At 57.2% G+C, this 17,648-nt stretch overlaps 1 protein-coding gene across 2 annotated transcripts in view; it reads left to right on the top strand.

The window, feature by feature from the left end:
• Positions 1 to 16,908, top strand: part of PCGF3 (polycomb group ring finger 3) — a 42,581-nt gene extending 25,673 nt beyond the window's left edge. For both annotated transcript variants that reach the window (XM_062213680.1, XM_062213681.1), the window contains 5 exons: positions 3,654 to 3,764; positions 4,872 to 4,960; positions 11,066 to 11,203; positions 12,581 to 12,661; positions 13,131 to 16,908. In XM_062213680.1, the coding sequence (XP_062069664.1) occupies positions 3,654 to 3,764; positions 4,872 to 4,960; positions 11,066 to 11,203; positions 12,581 to 12,661; positions 13,131 to 13,178 (467 nt within the window). In that variant the 3' untranslated portion in view covers positions 13,179 to 16,908. The remainder of the gene's footprint in view (positions 1 to 3,653; positions 3,765 to 4,871; positions 4,961 to 11,065; positions 11,204 to 12,580; positions 12,662 to 13,130) is intronic.
• Positions 16,909 to 17,648: the final 740 nt, after the last annotated feature.

Genomic DNA, 17,648 nt, shown 5'->3' with positions numbered 1-17,648 from the left:
GTGAGTGACAGGAGCCTGGCGTCCAGAGTGACAGGAGCCTGGCGTCCAGAGTGACGGGAGCCTAGTGTTGTGACAGGAGCCTGGTGTTGTGACAGGCGCCTGGCGTCGTGAGTGACGGGAGCCTGGCGTCCAGAGTGACGGGAGCCTGGCGCCCAGAGTGACGGGAGCCTGGCGTCGTGAGTGACGGGAGCCTGGCGTCTGAGTGACAGGAGCCTGGCGTCCAGAGTGACGGGAGCCTGGCGTCGTGAGTGACGGGAGCCTGGCGTCGTGAGTGACGGGAGCCTGGCGTCGTGAGTGACGGGAGCCTGGCGTCTGAGTGACAGGAGCCTGGCGTCCAGAGTGACAGGAGCCTAGTGTTGTGACAGGAGCCTGGTGTTGTGACAGGCGCCTGACATCGCGAGAGCCAGGAGCCTGGTGTCTGAGTGACAGGAGCCTGGAGTCCAGAGTGACGGGAGCCTGGCGTCCAGAGTGACAGGAGCCTGGCGTCCAGAGTGACAGGAGCCTGCGTCGTGACAGGAGCCTGGTGTCCAGAGTGACAGGAGCCTAGTGTTGTGACAGGAGCCTGGTGTTGTGACAGGCGCCTGGCGTCGTGAGTGACAGGAGCCTGGCGTCCAGAGTGACGGGAGCCTGGCGCCCAGAGTGACGGGAGCCTGGCGTCGTGAGTGACAGGAGCCTGGCGTCTGAGTGACAGGAGCCTGGCGTCTGAGTGACAGGAGCCTGGCGTCCAGAGTGACGGGAGCCTAGTGTTGTGACAGGAGCCTGGTGTTGTGACAGGCGCCTGGCGTCGTGAGTGACGGGAGCCTGGCGTCCAGAGTGACGGGAGCCTGGCGTCCAGAGTGACGGGAGCCTGACGTCGTGAGTGACGGGAGCCTGGCGTCATGAGTGACGGGAGCCTGGCGCCCAGAGTGACGGGAGCCTGGCGTCGTGAGTGACAGGAGCCTGGCGTCTGAGTGACAGGAGCCTGGCGTCTGAGTGACAGGAGCCTGGCGTCCAGAGTGACGGGAGCCTAGTGTTGTGACAGGAGCCTGGTGTTGTGACAGGCGCCTGGCGTCGTGAGTGACGGGAGCCTGGCGTCCAGAGTGACGGGAGCCTGGCGCCCAGAGTGACGGGAGCCTGGCGTCGTGAGTGACAGGAGCCTGGCGTCTGAGTGACAGGAGCCTGGCGTCTGAGTGACAGGAGCCTGGCGTCCAGAGTGACGGGAGCCTAGTGTTGTGACAGGAGCCTGGTGTTGTGACAGGCGCCTGACATCGCGAGAGCCAGGAGCCTGGTGTCTGAGTGACAGGAGCCTGGAGTCCAGAGTGACGGGAGCCTGGCGCCCAGAGTGACGGGAGCCTGGCGTCATGAGTGACAGGAGCCTGGCGTCTGAGTGACAGGAGCCTGGCGTCCAGAGTGACGGGAGCCTAGTGTTGTGACAGGAGCCTGGTGTTGTGACAGGCGCCTGGCGTCGTGAGTGACGGGAGCCTGGCGTCCAGAGTGACGGGAGCCTGGCGTCGTGAGTGACGGGAGCCTGGCGTCGTGAGTGACGGGAGCCTGATGTCTGAGTGACGGGAGCCTGGCGTCTGAGTGACGGGAGCCTGGCGTCCAGAGTGACGGGAGCCTGGCGTCCAGAGTGACAGGAGCCTGGCGTCCAGAGTGACAGGAGCCTGGTGTCCAGAGTGACAGGAGCCTAGTGTTGTGACAGGCGCCTGGCGTCGTGAGTGACGGGAGCCTGGCGTCGTGACGGGAGCCTGACGTCTGAGTGACGGGAGCCTGACGTCTGAGTGACGGGAGCCTGGCGTCATGAGTGACGGGAGCCTGGCGTCGAGAGTGACAGGAGCCTGCGTCGTGACAGGAGCCTGGTGTCCAGAGTGACAGGAGCCTGGCGTCTGAGTGACAGGAGCCTGGCGTCCAGAGTGACAGGAGCCTAGTGTTGTGACAGGAGCCTGGTGTTGTGAGTGACGGGAGCCTGACGTGAGTGACGGGAGCCTGGCGTCATGAGTGACGGGAGCCTGGCGTCCAGAGTGACGGGAGCCTGGCGTCCAGAGTGACAGGAGCCTAGTGTTGTGACAGGAGCCTGGTGTTGTGACGGGAGCCTGACGTCGTGACGGGAGCCTGGCGTCCAGAGTGACGGGAGCCTGGCGTCCAGAGTGACGGGAGCCGGGCGTTGTGAATGACAGGCACACGCTGTCATGGTGACAGAGCCTGGCATCACAAGGGAACAGGTGCATCTACTCTTTCCAGGCGTGAGGTCGCACCCCAGGGTCCTGATCTAACCTTGATCCCCTCTGAAGCTTCACCTGGTAGCCTGGCTTTATGGGTTCACACAGACCCTGGGGGGAGTCTCCAGCAGACCTGTGTGGCCAGCGAGCATGCCGTGAGCCATGTTTGTCCAAGGATGGCCACGTGGGCACACAGCTGCAGCCTGGAAGCCTTGGAGGGCACTGAGCTGCTGCTGCACCTAGACCACTTGTGGGCAGCAGAGAAAGGTGGACTTGGGCGTTAGGGTTCTTCCCTGACCTTCTAAAAATGTGTTTTGTTTTCATGTACTTGAATGGCATGGTGACGGAGAGAGTGTGCCATCCTCTGGTTCACTCCCCAAATGCCCACAACAGCCATGCCTGTGCCAGCCCTGTGCCAGGAGCCAGTAGCTCCATCCAGGTCTCCCACATGGGTGCAGGGGCCCAAGCACTTGGACCATTACCCGCTGCCTTCCCTGGGGCATTAGCAGGAACCGGAGGTGCTGGGACTTGAAGCGGCGTTGCAGCATGAAGCAGATTGGAGTCACAGCCTGGGTCTGGGCTTCCAGTGGCCCTGGTCCTACCTCCACTCCACTGGGCTCTGTGTGGGTGTTTTTTGTTTTTGTTTTTGTTTTTTTTGACAGGCAGAGTGGATAGTGAGAGAGAGAGAGACAGACAGAGAGAAAGGTCTTCTTTTGCCGTTGGTTCACCCTCCAGTGGCCGCCGCGGTTGGTGCGCTGCGGCCGGCGCACCGTGCTGATCCGATGGCAGGAGCCAGGTGCTTCTCCTGGTCTCCCATGGGGTGCAGGGCCCAAGGACTTGGGCCATCCTCCACTGCACTCCCTGGCCATAGCAGAGAGCTGGCCTGGAAGAGGGGCAACCGGGACAGAATCCGGCGCCCCGACCGGGCCTAGAACCCGGTGTGCCGGCGCCGCAAGGTGGAGGATTAGCCTAGTGAGCCGCGGTGCCGGCTTGTCTTTTGTTTTTTGTTTTTTTTTTTAAGATTTATTTATTTGAAAGGCAAGAGTTACAGAGAGAGAGTGAGAGAGAGATCTTCAGCCCACTGGTTTGCTCTCCAAATAACCACACAGCCAGAGCCAGGCTGAAGCCAGGAGCTTCTTCCAGGTCTCCCACATGGGTGGCAGGAGTCAAAACACCTGGACCATTTTCTGCTGCTCTCCCAGGCCATTAGCAGGACACTGGATCAGAAGTGGAGCAGCCGGGACTTGAACCGGCACCCATATGTGATGCCGGTGCCACAGGTGGCTTTACCCGCCACGCCACCGTGCCAGCCCCTCCACAAGGTTCTCACACAGCCCCTGGGGTCACGGCGGCAGAGGCTGAATCCTGCTGTGGCAGCAGCTGTCTCACTCACAACCCCACCTGTGGCCTTTGCAGGATTCCCTCAAGATTAAAGACTGTGTTAATTTTTAACAGCGGAAATGAGGAAACAGAGGGAATTCTATCACAAACTGGGCATGGAAGTGCCGGGCGACACCAAGGGCGAGGCGTGCTCTGCCAAGCAGCACTCGGATCCCCACCGCAATGGTGAGTGAGGTGGAGCTGAGGGCGGGGGTGGGGGCTCCCCGGGGTGCAGATGGCAGGGCCTGTGGCAGGAGTAGCAGGAGTGGGTTCCCTGACAAATGCACAGGCAGAGCTGCAATGTTTGCCGTGCACCCGGGTCAGCACCAAGTCTGCCAGGCTGGGCGCTCTCCTGCTGGGCACAGGCCCTCCCCAGCCTCTGTGGCTCCTGGTGACCTGAGGGGGAAGCAAGGAGGAGCCGTGTCCTCGCACTCGATCCCTTTGTGGCTGTGTCAACCAGTAAGAGCAGGTTTGACTGCGGGTGTGGCGAGCTCTGAGGGCCTCTGAAGCCTGGGCCTGTCTCTGTCCCCACCCCAGGGCCCTGCCTTCTGCAGCTGCCCACGCAGCTACACAGCCACGGGCACCTGGCCTCCACCTCTGTGGGGATCCTGCCATGCGGGGCCTGTGCTCTGACAGGCGCATTGTGGACAGCTGGAGCCTAGGGACGGGATTTTGTTTTTGTTGGGGGAGAGGGGGAACTCCTGTGTGCCTGCTGATTTGCTCCCAAATGCCCGCAATGACCAGGACCTGGCTGGGCAGTCAGGAGCTGGGAATTCTGCCAGGTCTCCCACGGGGGTGCGGGGGCCCAAGCACTTCAGCCATTCTCTGCTGCTTTCCCAGGCCGTTAGCAGGGAGCTGGTTTGGAAGTGGAGCAGCCAGAACTCACACTGGCACCCGTATGGGATGCTGGTGTCGTGAGTGGCGACTCTACCCGCCACGCCACCACGCTGGCCCCTTGTAAGGTGATTCTGGATAGACTGCTGTTTTGGATTTCTTAGCAGGTTGAGTATCTCGTGTCTGAAATGGGACTGGCCGTGTTTTGGGATATCAGGTGTTGGGGGACGAGGCCCAGCTCTAGGCGTGACACCCACATATGTGTTGTGTGCACATTGCACCCATAGCATGAGGTGACAGCACCGCCTTGACATTTGGAATGCACCTGCCGTCGGCAGCGTCGCAGAGCGCAGGTGTGAGGTCTGCCCCGGTTCATGTTGGCACTCAAAAAGGTTCGATTTTGGAGCATTTGGCCTTCATGTTTCTGGATTAACACACAGTCTGTGTTTATGCCAAAAGGTGAAACCAAAGCAGATGACAGTTCAAACCGAGAGACGGCGGAGGAGAAGCAGGAAGAGGACAATGATTACCACCGAAGCGACGAGCAGGTGGGGGGCGCTCCGTTCCTGTGGGTCTCGTGAAACTAGCAGGGCCCCCGGTGGGCACGCCGGGACAGCCTCGCCCTGCACGGCCTGCCGTTGGCGTCTGCGCGGTGCCTCTGCCGGCTCCTCACTGTGCCGTGGGCGTGGCAGCAGGCCGAGCAGAGTACCCCTCGGCTCTGCCGGCCCCTGCTCCTGGCCGTTGGTGATTCGGTGCCGCCTCTGCTGCTGCCTCTCGGCGAAAGGCAAGTCCGACCGCAGCCTGAGGCTCGTTCTCTGCGAGCTGTCAGAGCACCTGAGGAGCCTGCCGCGTCTCTGAAGACCAGAAATGAGGTCTGTCCTCGGCTGTCAGTCCACCTGCCTCAGTCCGTCCCAGCCCTGAGGTGCGGGCGGGGGGCAGATGCAGGGTCTCCTCCTGCCACGCTGCGCCCTGACCCCCTGTCCCAGGACAGTCAGTCTGGGTGTGGATTCCCGACGCGCTGGAGCAGAGCCGTCTGCCCCTGGTCCTGACACACGAGTGGCACTCAGCCCTCAGCCCGTCTGCTTCTGGTCTCGGATGGTGAGCTGGGATCGTCCGCTGGGCCTCGACCACAGGGGCCTCTCGCTGTTAGCGCCAACCCTGGCTGCCGCTGTTTTCCCGGCTTCCTCTCTCTGGCTCGGTGTCGGGGCTTAAGCGTGGATTTCCTGTCAGTTTGTGAGATTAGCATCGGTCCCTTCCCAGAGCAAGGCTGGTGCCCCCTGACCCGTCACTGCCGGCCACCTCCAGAGCGTGTCAGCGTCTTCTCGTTCTGTCCCACAGCACTGTCGACCCAATTCTGTGTCGCAGAACTTCTTGTGTTTGAAAACAGGAGGAGGGAGCGAGGTAGGGAGAGGGAGAGAGCGTTCTCCCATCCGCTGCTTCATCCACCAAATGCCTGCAGCAGCCGGGGCTGGGCCAGGCCAGATCCGGGACTCCATGCAGACCTCCCACTTGGGTGCAGGGGCCCGAGCACGTGGGCGCCACTGCTGCCCCCAGGGTGCGTTAGCAGGAAGTAGGCAGCCAGGACTCGCACCAGGCACTCCAGCATGGGTCGTGGCTTAGCCCCCTCCCACAGCCCCCTATGTCCCCCTTTTATGCTAGGAATTATCTCTGAATTTGAGAAGTTTTGACACATGTTAGCAACTGTTTAGAGTGAACAAGAAGTGTCATGGTTTGGGTGGAGTTTGTTGCTGTTTTATTGCACTTGGAGGATTTAGCCTTTCTCTCCTTGGTGGGTTCTGTTCCCCCATCCGTGTACCCAAGGCCTGCACTCCCCTTTCTCTCTGGGATTTGTCCTGATTCCCTTCCTGACCTTTGGAGTTGAACGTCCACGTAGTTTGGTTCTAAACAGCTTCAGTTTTTCGTGATTTCCATCTTGACCTGTGGATCTGTTTTTTAATTTTTTAATTGGGTTAAAATACACATAAAACCTGCCATTTCAGACATTTTTCAGTGTGCACTAGGTAGTATGAGGTGTGTTCCATCCTTGTGCAGCCGTCACTACCATCCATCTTTCTCATCCCCCCAGACTGATTTCTGTCCCCATAAAACGCCAGCTCCCAAGGTAGGCTTTGCGATGGCACCAGTTCACGACCCGGCTGTTCCACTTCCCATCCAGCTCTCTGCTGTGGCCTGGGAAAGCAGTAGAAGCTGGCCCAAGTGCTTGGGCCCCTGCACCCACGTAGAGACCTGGAAGAGGTTCCTGGCTCCTGGCTTTGGCCTGGCCTGGTCATTGTGGCCATTTGAGGAGTGAACCAGCAGATGCCTTTCAAATAAATACACAGATGACTAAATCCTGTTTTAGAAAGTCTGCTCCTCTCCCACTCCACCCCGCGCTGGCACCTGCGCTTCACCCCGCCTCTGGGGCCCTCATGGCGGCGGTGGCCCACAGGATCCGTCCTCTCTGCCAGATGCTTCAAGGTCCGGCCTGTGTCTCCCTGCTCCTCAGGGCTGCGGAGTCTTCAGAACGCATGTGGACAGTGAGTGCCATGAAAGCACTGCCTGGGTTTGTTTTCTTCTTTGCACTGAAGTAGCCCGACTCCCAAGTCAGGGTCACACGTCTAAAGCACCCCTGGGTGCTGTGTGTGCTGTGCCCATTCGTCCGCCGGCAGCCACGTGGGTTGCTCCCACATCTTGGCTTCCAGGAGTGTGGCGTGCAGGTGCCTGCTGGAGCTGTTTCCATCCAGTGCCCCGCGTCCGTCGCTGCTCCTTGCCTTTTGAGGGGCCTCAGCAGCTGCACGCCATGGTCGCGCCAGCACCACACACGGTGCCTTCCGTCCACTGGCTCACTCCCCAGATGGCTGCAACAGCTCAAGCTTGGCCATTCCAAAGCCAGGAACCAGGAGCGTCTTCCGGGTCTCCCACACAGGTGCAGGGGCCCAAGCACTGGCACCCATATGGGATGCCGGCACTGCAGGCGGCAGCTTCATCGCTGCACCACAGCGCCGGCCCCTGTGAGCAGCCTCTTCTCGGATCTGAGATGTTGACCATTTTTGCGGGGTTTCTGGCCATTTGTAGGCCGCCTAGGGAGAAACTGCCCATCTTTGAGTCAGGTTGTTTCTTTTGTTGTTAATGAGTTATCCATGGGTTGTTTTTAAAATGTGTATTGGAAATTCAAACATGGAAACTTGCTCCCAGAGCATGTTCATTTAGACGTCGTGTTGCAGGCATGGAGATACTTACAGCCCACGCACTGTAGCCAGCGTGACGAGCCACGTGGGCAGAGAAGACAGCTGGAACCAGCTCAGTTTTGGAAGCTCCGGGACCAGACCGCCTGGGCCAGGCTTTGTTTCTGTCTCGGCCCCTTGGAGCAGGTGCGGAGGAAGGAGCCCAGCAAGTGAGGAAGCAGAGCCGGGCTGGGCCCAGACTCAGGCTTTTGTGAGAGACTTTCTCCAGACTCACCCTCCCTGGCAGGGCTCCTGGTGACCTGTGCCCACCTCCCAAGCAGCGCCTTGGAAGCCACACCATTTTATTTTTATTATTAAAGATTTATTTCTTTATTTCAAGCTCAGAGTTTAAGATCTTCCATCCTGGGGCTGACTCTGTGGCATAGTGGGTAAAGCCACCACCTGCAGCACCAGCATCCCTTATGGGTGCCAGTTTGTGTCCCAGCTGCTCCACTTCTGATCCAGCTCCCTGCTGTGGTCTGGGAAAGCAGTGGAAGAGGCCCTGCACCCACGTGAGAGACCTAGAAGAAGCTCCTGGCTTCAGATTGGCTCAGCTCCAGCCATTGTGGCCATTTAGGGAGTGAACCAGCAGATGGAAAACCTCTTTCTCTGTCTCTCTCTTTCTCTCTCTCTGCCTCTCTGTAACTTTGTCTTTCAAACAAATAAGTAGATATTTAACAACAACAACAAAAAAGATCTCCCATCTCTTGGCTCATTCCCCCAGATGGCTGTAACAGCCGGTGTTGGGCCAGGCCAGTGCCAGGAGCCAGGAGCTCCATCCAGGTTTCCCATGTGGATGGCAGGGGACCAGACCACTGGGTCAGCTTCCGTTGCTTTTCCTAGGCTGCCAGCAGGGAGCTGGATCGGAAGTGGAGCATCCAGGTCTCTAACTGGTGCCCATGTGGGATGCTGGCATCACAGGTGTTGGCTTTACCTGCCATGCCACAGTGCTGGCCCCAGAACCACGACTGTACTGCGTGGCCTCCGGGGACTTCTGCATCCAGACCACAGCAGCAAACCCAAGAGCCTGCAGCTGTAGGGTCAGTGGATTCCCACCAAGGCAGTTCACTGGGGAAGAACTGTGTTTCCAACAAAGACAAGATTAGTTACGTCTCCTAAGGTGTGGAAAAGTAACCCAGAAAATAGGAGCTATAGCTGCAAAACCTACAGGAAGACGTGGGGGCTCTTCGGGGCCAGTCGTTGGACCCCAGGAGGGACGCCCAGAGAGGGGCCGTGTTTCTCAAATTGTGCACCCGGAGGGCGGTAACCTGGAGCAGTGCCGTATGGTCAGTCCTCGGCGGGACTCCCACTCCGGGATGGCCACCGCCAAAGCTGACGGGGTGGGACCTCCACACATCACTGGTGCTGCACCTGCTGAGAGGGAATGAAGACTTTCCGTGAGGTCCAGCCCTCTGGGGAGTGGAAACGCACGTGTGTTCAGGCAGGGGTCTCTGCACAGTGACTGAACAGCAGACCCAGGGTCGCCACTGGGCAGGGAGGGGCCCTTCTGCTCTCCCAGAAGGGGTGGGCCTGCAGGTGGCAAATGGCCTGTGGGTGTTCAGGGGGCAGGGTGGGAGCAGGTAGAGATGATTCCCAGCCACGAGTGAGCAGCCCCTGGCCCTGTGTGTCTGCTGTGCACTGTTGGGTTGTGAGAGGTGTGTGTGTCACAGCCTGCGAAGCCTGGAGTGAGTCATGTATTTCTGTGGACGATGGATTCACATGCAGAGTTTGCTGTTGTGTGAGAGCCCAGCCCCACAGAGGCCACCTGTGTTGATGTCGGTGTCTCCCCGCTCCTTCCACGAGAGACGCCGTCTGCACCGCTGGAGCCCTCCAGCTTCATGCAGTGGCAGAGCCGCCACGGTCCAGGCACTGCACTCAGACCATGTGTGGGGCCGTGCACCCTTGTCCACACCTTCCCATCTGGCACCTGGCTCCTTCCAGCCAGGGCTGTGGTGGATGGCGCTGGGTGCTGCCTGCTTGTGCTATGAGGGCGGGGGGCCCACGCTCTGCTCATTGTGGGAGGCAGGGAGCCCCAACACAGAGCCTCCACACAGGTGCACCCAGGCATCACTGGGTCGTGTGGGGACTGGTGCGGTTCCTGTCCTGTGGAGATTCTCGCTGTAGCTTGTTCCTCCAAGTCCACTTTGCTAGTGATCTGGCTCTGCCAGCTGTCCCTATATTCAGGTGTCACACTTCAGAGCCGGATTTCTTAAAAGGTCAAATCAGAAGAGTGCTTTGCCGGCCCATTGACATTCCCAGGGTGTCTGCTGCCCTGCTCTGAGACCCGTTTGTGCCTTTCCTGTGTGTCCCTTCCCTGTCTTTTATTGGCAGTAAATTTTCTGTGTCTTGTTTTTGCTTCTACTTGCCTGAAAGTTTTAAGTTCCATTTCTGTTATTTTAGTGGCTACAACATATTTAGATGAATATTTACATTTCTGAAAAGTTCTGAGAGTGTGGCCCTGGGAGCGTGGCCCTGAGGGCATGGCCTGGCCTCCCAGCCTCCTCTAGATCCAGGGTCTTCCCTCCCAGAGTTCTTTACAGCTGCGTGCAGGTGCCCCCACTGGGTCGCCTACTAAGGGGAGATAATGGCCAGCCCTCCAGGCAGGTCCCCCCGGCAGGACCTGCCCCCTCTTGCCATGGCGAGAGTCCCAGGGAGGCAGCTGCACGTCTGCACCCCGTGTTGGCTGTTCCTGCCTTGCCTTTTTGGAGGGGCTTCTCTTGCTGCCCAAGTCGGAAGATGGACGTCTTTTGTCGTTCTGGGGAAGCTTTAGCCCTGCCTCCTGGGCTGTGCCCCTCGCCGTCTCCCCTGTTCTCTCTGGGGCTCCTGTTGCACGGATGGTGGCCCCTCAGTCCGTTTGCTTCCCTCGTTAGGTTATTGGTGCTCTGTCTCTGTACTCCTTGGGGGTAACTTCTCCAGATGTTCTTCGAGAGGATCAGTCTGTCGGCTCAGACGTCTCAGGTTCCGCACCTGCTGGGTTTGTAGTTTCCATGACGTTTTCGTTTGTAGGAGTGCTTGGTTATGTTTCTTTCTTGCCCGGTTTCCGTGGTCTTGGATCTCGTGATTCTAGATGTGTATTATCATTCTCGTTGGTGTGTTTATCTGAGTTTTCAGGACCTGCTTGTTCCGTTTCTCTGAGCGGGAGCAGGCCTGGGTCAGGGCCTCGCATTGCGTGTGTCTCTGGCTGCGTGCATACACACGCGTGTGCCTGCGGTGTCGGCAGGAGGTGCGAGGTGGCCCCGGCACAAGGCAGGGCCCCGGGCTTGCGCTGGAGACGTGACCCCGGCTCCTCTCTGAAGGGTTCACGTCACAGGGCCAGGCTACTGAGCAGAGGGGAGATCTGAAGGGAATCTCAGAGATCACAGAGATTTCTGATCTGGGGATCGGGGGTGCCTGAGGGGTTCCCCAGAGCCAGCCCTGCCTCTCCCGCAGGTGAGCATCTGCCTGGAGTGCAACAGCAGCAAGCTGCGGGGCCTCAAGCGCAAGTGGATCCGCTGCTCCGCCCAGGCCACCGTGCTGCATCTGAAGAAGTTCATCGCCAAGAAGCTGAACCTGTCCTCCTTCAACGAGGTAACAGCCGGCCGGCAGGGGTGTGTGTGAGGTACTCGGGGGGCAGAGGTGGCGGGGGAGGGGAAGCCCACTGTCAGTTACTCTAACACAGGCTGAAGGATCGCCGATTTCACCAAAGGGTGGGGGTTAGGGACCGAGTGCGTGGGTAGGCAGATGTGGCGCCCTTGGCTTGCTGAACACACGGAGATGAAGCAGAACCTGGTGGCCGGTGCTGTGCCCGTGGGAAGGCAGGGATGGGCAGCAGGCGCCGGCTCTGCGCTCGGAGGAGGCCTGGGGCCTTGCCCAGGGGCCTGGTGTGAGGTGGAGCTAAAGACCCTCGGGCTGCACGGGTGATGGCTTCTGGGGGCAGGAGAGGGGGCAGGTGCAGCCGCAGAGGCAGGAGGGTGGGTGGGATGGGCCCCCAGCAGGGGAGCCAGTGTCCAGGGTCCCAGAACCTTTGGAGGGAACTTCGCTGATGTCATCAGGTTACAGACCCTAGAGCTGAGGGCAAGGAGCAGGAAGACCGGAGACACTTGGGGCCGGGTGGGGCCTGCGGGCAGCAGGGAGGACACAGCCCCAGCCCCGCATGGGCGAGTTCCTGCCCCGTCGGCACACAGATGGACGCTGACACTCCCAGGGGCTCCGCGGGGACAGCACGGGGCCTGCTTCCAGCCTTGAGTGGCCCTCAACCAGTGGATGTTGGGAGCCCCAGGAGAAACAGGTAGGATGTGTGCCAAGGGGAGAAGGAGAAGAAAGAGATTTTTGCTGAGCTGCTGCGCAGGGCAGAGGGGCCCGGCGGGCCGAGGGGCTCTGGCTGCTGGGGTGGGGCAGGGGGCGTTCTTCCCACTCCGTGGCCCAGCACGCAGGGTCCCAGGGGCATGGCTCACGGCTGGGGCTCCTGTGCATCCCAGAGACCTCAGGTCCCTGAGGCTGTTTGGGGAGGGGGCAAGCGGCTTCCTATTATAAGTTCCATTTCTGTTATTTTAGTGGCTACAAACAATGTAGATGAATATTTACATTTCTGGAAAGTTCTGGGAGCTGTGGCAGCAGAACGAGGGATGGGCCGCCGAGGACAGCTCTGCGGCCTCACCACCTGTCGGGGGGCTGGGGCAGGGGGTGGTCTCGCAGGCTGAGTGTCCCTAGCTGCCTCAGATGTGCCCTGTGCTCTCAGCCAGGTCTCCCTCCAGCCCGAGGGAGAGGTTGGAGACCGTCTGTGATGCTGGAGGGAGGCAGCCTCGCCTGTCTCTGCCCTGGCGTTCCTTTTAGGGAGTTTGGGAGGAGACGTGTCAGATGAATAACTGTTTCCTGTGGCATCCTTCGTTCCTGCATGGTCGGAAGGGCAGGTTCTTCACTCTCAGGTTGCCCTCAGCTCCCTAACCTGGCCCCTTCTCCCGCCAGCTGGACATTTTATGCAATGAGGAGATCCTGGGCAAGGACCACACGCTCAAGTTCGTGGTTGTCACGAGGTGGAGATTCAAGGTGAGACCTGGCTGTGTGCAAGCGTTTGACTTCCAGGCCCTGCACGCAGGGGCTGCCTCCTGTGGGTCTCTTACTAAGAGCTGAGCGGCGATGGCTGCAGCATAGAAGAGCTTGTGCCGCCAGGTGTGAGCTGGAGGCCCCGTCCCTCCCAGGCCAGGGCCCCCGGGGACAGGTGCAGCGTGGGCTCCGTCAGAGCAAACCCTCGTGCCTGTGGGCATCTCTCCCTGAAGCAGGGGACACTGGTGGGTTGCTGTCCCCGGGCCGGTAGTTCCCCGTACCTCCTGCTGCCCGTGGGAAGGGGAAGTGAGGTGGCCAGGACTGACCAGGGCCCAGGCCAGAGCAGGTGTTGACAGGAGGAGGTCCTGCCTAGGAGTCTCCAGCTTCCCTGGGACCCAGGGACGGGGGCCCCTTCCTCCCACAAGGACCTGTGGCCTCTGCTGAGCGGCCGCCTTGCTCTTCTGTCTTGCAGAAGGCGCCCCTCCTGCTGCACTACAGGCCCAAGATGGACCTGCTGTGAGCGGCCTCGGCCTCGGCCCAGCACCCCAGGTGCCGCACGCGGACCGTGCCACCGCTCTGAAAGTTGCCTCTGCGTGTGGTGTGGACCTGATTTCTGAATAGAGAATATTTATAACTTTTGTATGAGAGAATTCACACTCAGCAAGACGCAACCAGCACCACGCTGACCAGGATGAAAACACTTCACAGTCTCACGCAGCCCAGTCGCACCTGCCTTTGCTTCCGACTCCCGGGCCAGAGCCTCGAGGTGGGGCCACGAGCCCTGCGGGCACCTCCGCTTGATTTCCAGGTCCTCTTCGGTTCAGTTTATAAATTAGGTTTCACGATAAGCCTCAAAAGTACTCTTACGTTTCTTGAATCCTCTCTAAGTTATTGAAAAAAAAATCTTTTCATGGTGAATGACAATATTTATGTTGCCTTTAGCTTCCTGAAGATTTAGAAGATGTGTGAGAGTTTAATTTAAAAGCAAACCAAAAGGGGTTTCCGTTGATACTCTGATAACCGTGGTATTTGATTCTCTGCCTTTCAAGACAGCACAGCAGCCGCTGCCCTGGCCCTCGGCCTCTGTGGCGTGTGACGTCCAAGGCCTGGGACAGACGCTCTCTGCAGGGCCCCGTGCACTGGGTCCTCCCCGGCCACCCTGTCATGACAGCGGTGGCCCAGGCCTCCCGTGGTGACTCCGCATACTCACAGGGTAGACCAGAGCTGGCTTCACTGGCTTCATGCTGGTTTGCAGAACAATTCTTGTTTGTAAGAATTGCTTGCTAACGAGGGCACACACTGCTCAGTGCCAGCGTTTATTTTCCTGTCATTCTTTCCCGTCGTTGTCTGAAGAGAGAAGTGGGTTGTGTGGGTGCCACCTGCAGGCAGCTGGGCTGTAGGAGCTGCAGCAGCCGCTCCCTCCCTCTCGCTCGGTGGAAACCACTGCTGTCTTCCGGCTGAGGGCGTGGGCACTGGGGCGGGCAGGCTGAGGGCTCCAGAGGGAAGTGGTCTCCTCATACGAGCTGCCTGCTTGGTCACAGGCAGCACGCGCCTTGGTGACGTCTCTCTCCTCCAAGGTCTTAGTTTTTGTCACTTTCAGGTCCTTGCCAGCACACACACATATTTGTTCCTTGAAATTAGGAGGGCGCTCGGTTGAGTGTGTTGTCGCCCCCGCCACGGTCCTGTTCCGTTCTTGAACTGCTGGGTCGCTGCCCCTCCCTCCTTCCTCCTGTAGGGCATGGGGTGAGCTCCGGGTGACCACGACCCAGCAGTGCTGTAGGATTCACCTTTGACCTCCTGACTGGATGTTTCCTGGGCTCCTGGAGGAGAACACCCCTGTTCTGCTTCCTGTTTCCTACACGGAAGTGCAGAAGCAGCTGCCCCTGAGTCCCAACCTTAGTGATGAGAAAAGGATTCAAATTAGTCCCATTCAAGTGATTTTTAATGTGAGGCCTTTGTAAACCATAAAAGTTCTTTTTTAGGAATTGGTCAACATTCACCTCTTTGTTTAAGTCCATGAACTCCCAGGTTGTCCCGTCCGTTCGCTGTCCATCCAAATCGCTTCTCAGAGTTGCTGTACGAGGGTTTATGAGTAAGTGTGTATGAGTAAATATTACCTGTCTACCTCAAAACACCCACCGCGAAGCATCCTGTGAACGCGTCCGTCTAAGTGTAACACTAGAACTTAGGTATTTTCCTGTGTGATGAAACTAAAGGGTTAAACAGGTGCCAGCCTCCAAATTCAAGTAAAATTAACTCTGTTCCGGTCATAATCTCATGGTGTATATTTGTAACTTTGTAGCTACCTTTGGAATCACTTGACTTTGCTATGGTGCTAAGTTGATACATTTAAATACACAGAGAGATGGGGAAGTCGGCTAGGCTCTCCTGCTTTTGTAACCGTGTTAACCTGATAAAACCTCAGCAGCAAAAGTACCTATTTTTCTAAGATTTCATCATGCAGACTGTCTCCACTACAGGACCACGTCCCTGGCGACCGTCCGCCTCTTCCTGGCCTGACTTTGTAGCCTTACGCAGTTGTGACTGGAGCGTGCTGCACCTGTCCTGCCGTCTGACGGAAGCTTCCAGGGGTCTGGCTTCATTTCTCTCAAGCTCTCCTTTACCACCACAAGGCCGAATTTCATTCTCTCCAGCATGAAAGCTAGGATCAGTTACTGATTGGCTCCTAGTGAGTTTTTTTTAACAGATGGAGTTACTGTGAAGTGGTTTTCACAATGTGTTTGCTGGCACTGCAGATGCTGTCAGGCTACCTTCCTGCGTCGTCTCCGACAGCAGTGGGACTCAGTACCAGCACGTGGTCTCACTAGACACCATTTTCATGGAAATAGAAAATTCAGATAGAGTATATAATATTGAATTTAAGATTTGGGGGGTTAAAAAAAGAAAACTTAACTTTATAAAATTATTTATTCTATTTTAAGCCTTCTATCGTATTTTCCCATCCAGTCGTCGTTCCCGTGGCCCGGCTTTATTTACAGGCATATAAGATGAAATTGTGACATGTTTTGCAAGCTTCTTTTTACTTTGAGTAGCTTTGAATTTGTATGTTTTTTATGGATGAAGAGCATTTCTCTATGCTTTTGTGCAATAGGCTCCAGCGTGCATTCATTAGACACCTGTTTAATCGTAACGTAGCATCTATCCTGCTCACCTGAAAGGGAGCACGAGTGGAATCTCTAAATCGATACATCAGGGATTTGGATTTTCCCTTTCCGCTGTCATTGGATCACGGGCGTGCACGCGTGTGTACCTGTCGGCAGTATTCAAAACCAAGTGGCTGGGCAGGCAGCAGGAGGCGGGCAAGGTGGCCCCACGCTGGGCTCGCCAACCTGGGATCTGGTGCCCTTGGGCCGGGTGCCCTCAGCCAAGCTGCCCTGGGCGTGGGGATGAAGTGGGCCCTGGGGTCTGCCCTCGGGTGCCCGTTTGGTTAGTCCGTAACCGTGCCCAGGGTTGCCCTCTGCCGTGGTTGGAAAGGTGGTGCTGGGTTGAGTGAGCCAGCTGATTCTGTGTTGTACGTGAATATTTAACGTGCTCTCAAAATACTGAAATTTGGTACAGATGGCTAAATCAAAAAGATCCAGTTTCTGTGTTTCTTCAGGAACCAGCTGACCTCTGGTGAGGAACAGCTGTGGTTCTCTGCCTTGATGCTTCAGCAAACTAAGGAAATTGGGATAAATGGGTTAGGGAATCAGTGCGGACTGTACTGTGATCTTTACAGAAATCGTGTCCCCCGTCGACGGGATGGGGCAGGCAGAGGCTCCTGTGGAGGGGAAGGGCTGGGCCGCCGCCTCCATCCCATCCAGCATAGTCCACTCCCATCCAAGAGCGCACTGAAGTCTGGGCGTCCCCGAAGATGTGTGTGTAGCCTTAGTGTAGGTGTCTGTTCCAGGAACCTCGCTGGAAACCAGAAATGAAAGTAGTAGATGGTGAAGGGACATAGTTCAGCCACTAAGCCTTTATCAGCATGGACGGCAGCAGAGGAAACCGTACAGTGTATGGAAATGATAATGCAGATACATATTTTTGACTGTTTAATTTGAAAGTTTACATTTTTTATGCTTTGTGTTGGTGTGTAATTTTTGTACTATTGGTGGCTAGTTTTTGTCTAAGATCTTTTTTGGAATATTGCTTAAATGTTTTGGTTTTCCTGACAGTGAAGCTTGTATTCAGTGTTTTGCCAATTAATATTATATGCTTGTAATAAAAGCAAGAGAAAACAACTAAACATCTTCCAGCTGGAGATTTATTATAGAAAGCATTTGCAAGTGCATAAGATAGATGATCTGTTAGGGATACAGTCAGCCCTGTCCGTGGGTTCCACACGTGTCAATTCAACCAACCCCAGATCAAAAATACTCCAAAAAAGGAATTCCATTTCTACTGAAAATGTGTGGGATTTGTTTTCTAAAGAGCACATTATAACAGCTGTTTGCATAGCATTTATATTATGTTCAGTGATACAAGTAGTCTGGAAATGATTTAAAGTACATGGGAAGAAGTGTGTGGGTTACAGGCAAATATGACCTGGGCGTCTGTGTTCTGTGTCCGTGGGGGTGAGCAGTCACACGCACACTGAGGACAGAGTGCGAGTGATGCGGAATGCAAATGGCAGGTGTCTGGTACAGCTGCAGCCACATGATTGGAAACCTGCACTTAGGATTCCAGCTTCCTGCTAGCGTGTACCCCTGCAGGGAGCAGTGATGGTCCAGTTACCTGGGAGAACCAGATGGAGTTCTTGGCTCCTGGCTTTGACCTGGCCCAGCCCTAGCTGTTGGCATCTGGGGAGTGAACCAGTACATGGAAGGTTCATTGTCTCTCTCTACCCTCTGCCACCACTGTCCCCCTCTCAAATAATATTGTGTGAAAAGGAAAGTACCACAGGTGTTGATACAGACCCTGCAGGTAAGTCTCACACTTGCCGCACACCCACACACGATCCCCGTGTAAGCACACGCGCACGCACCCTGCC

This window comes from Lepus europaeus, chromosome 16 (assembly GCF_033115175.1).
Source record: "Lepus europaeus isolate LE1 chromosome 16, mLepTim1.pri, whole genome shotgun sequence".
Lineage (NCBI taxonomy): Eukaryota > Metazoa > Chordata > Mammalia > Lagomorpha > Leporidae > Lepus > Lepus europaeus.
The sequence above is the reverse complement of the archived record's forward strand: the minus strand, read 5'-3'. Positions and strand labels throughout refer to the sequence as shown.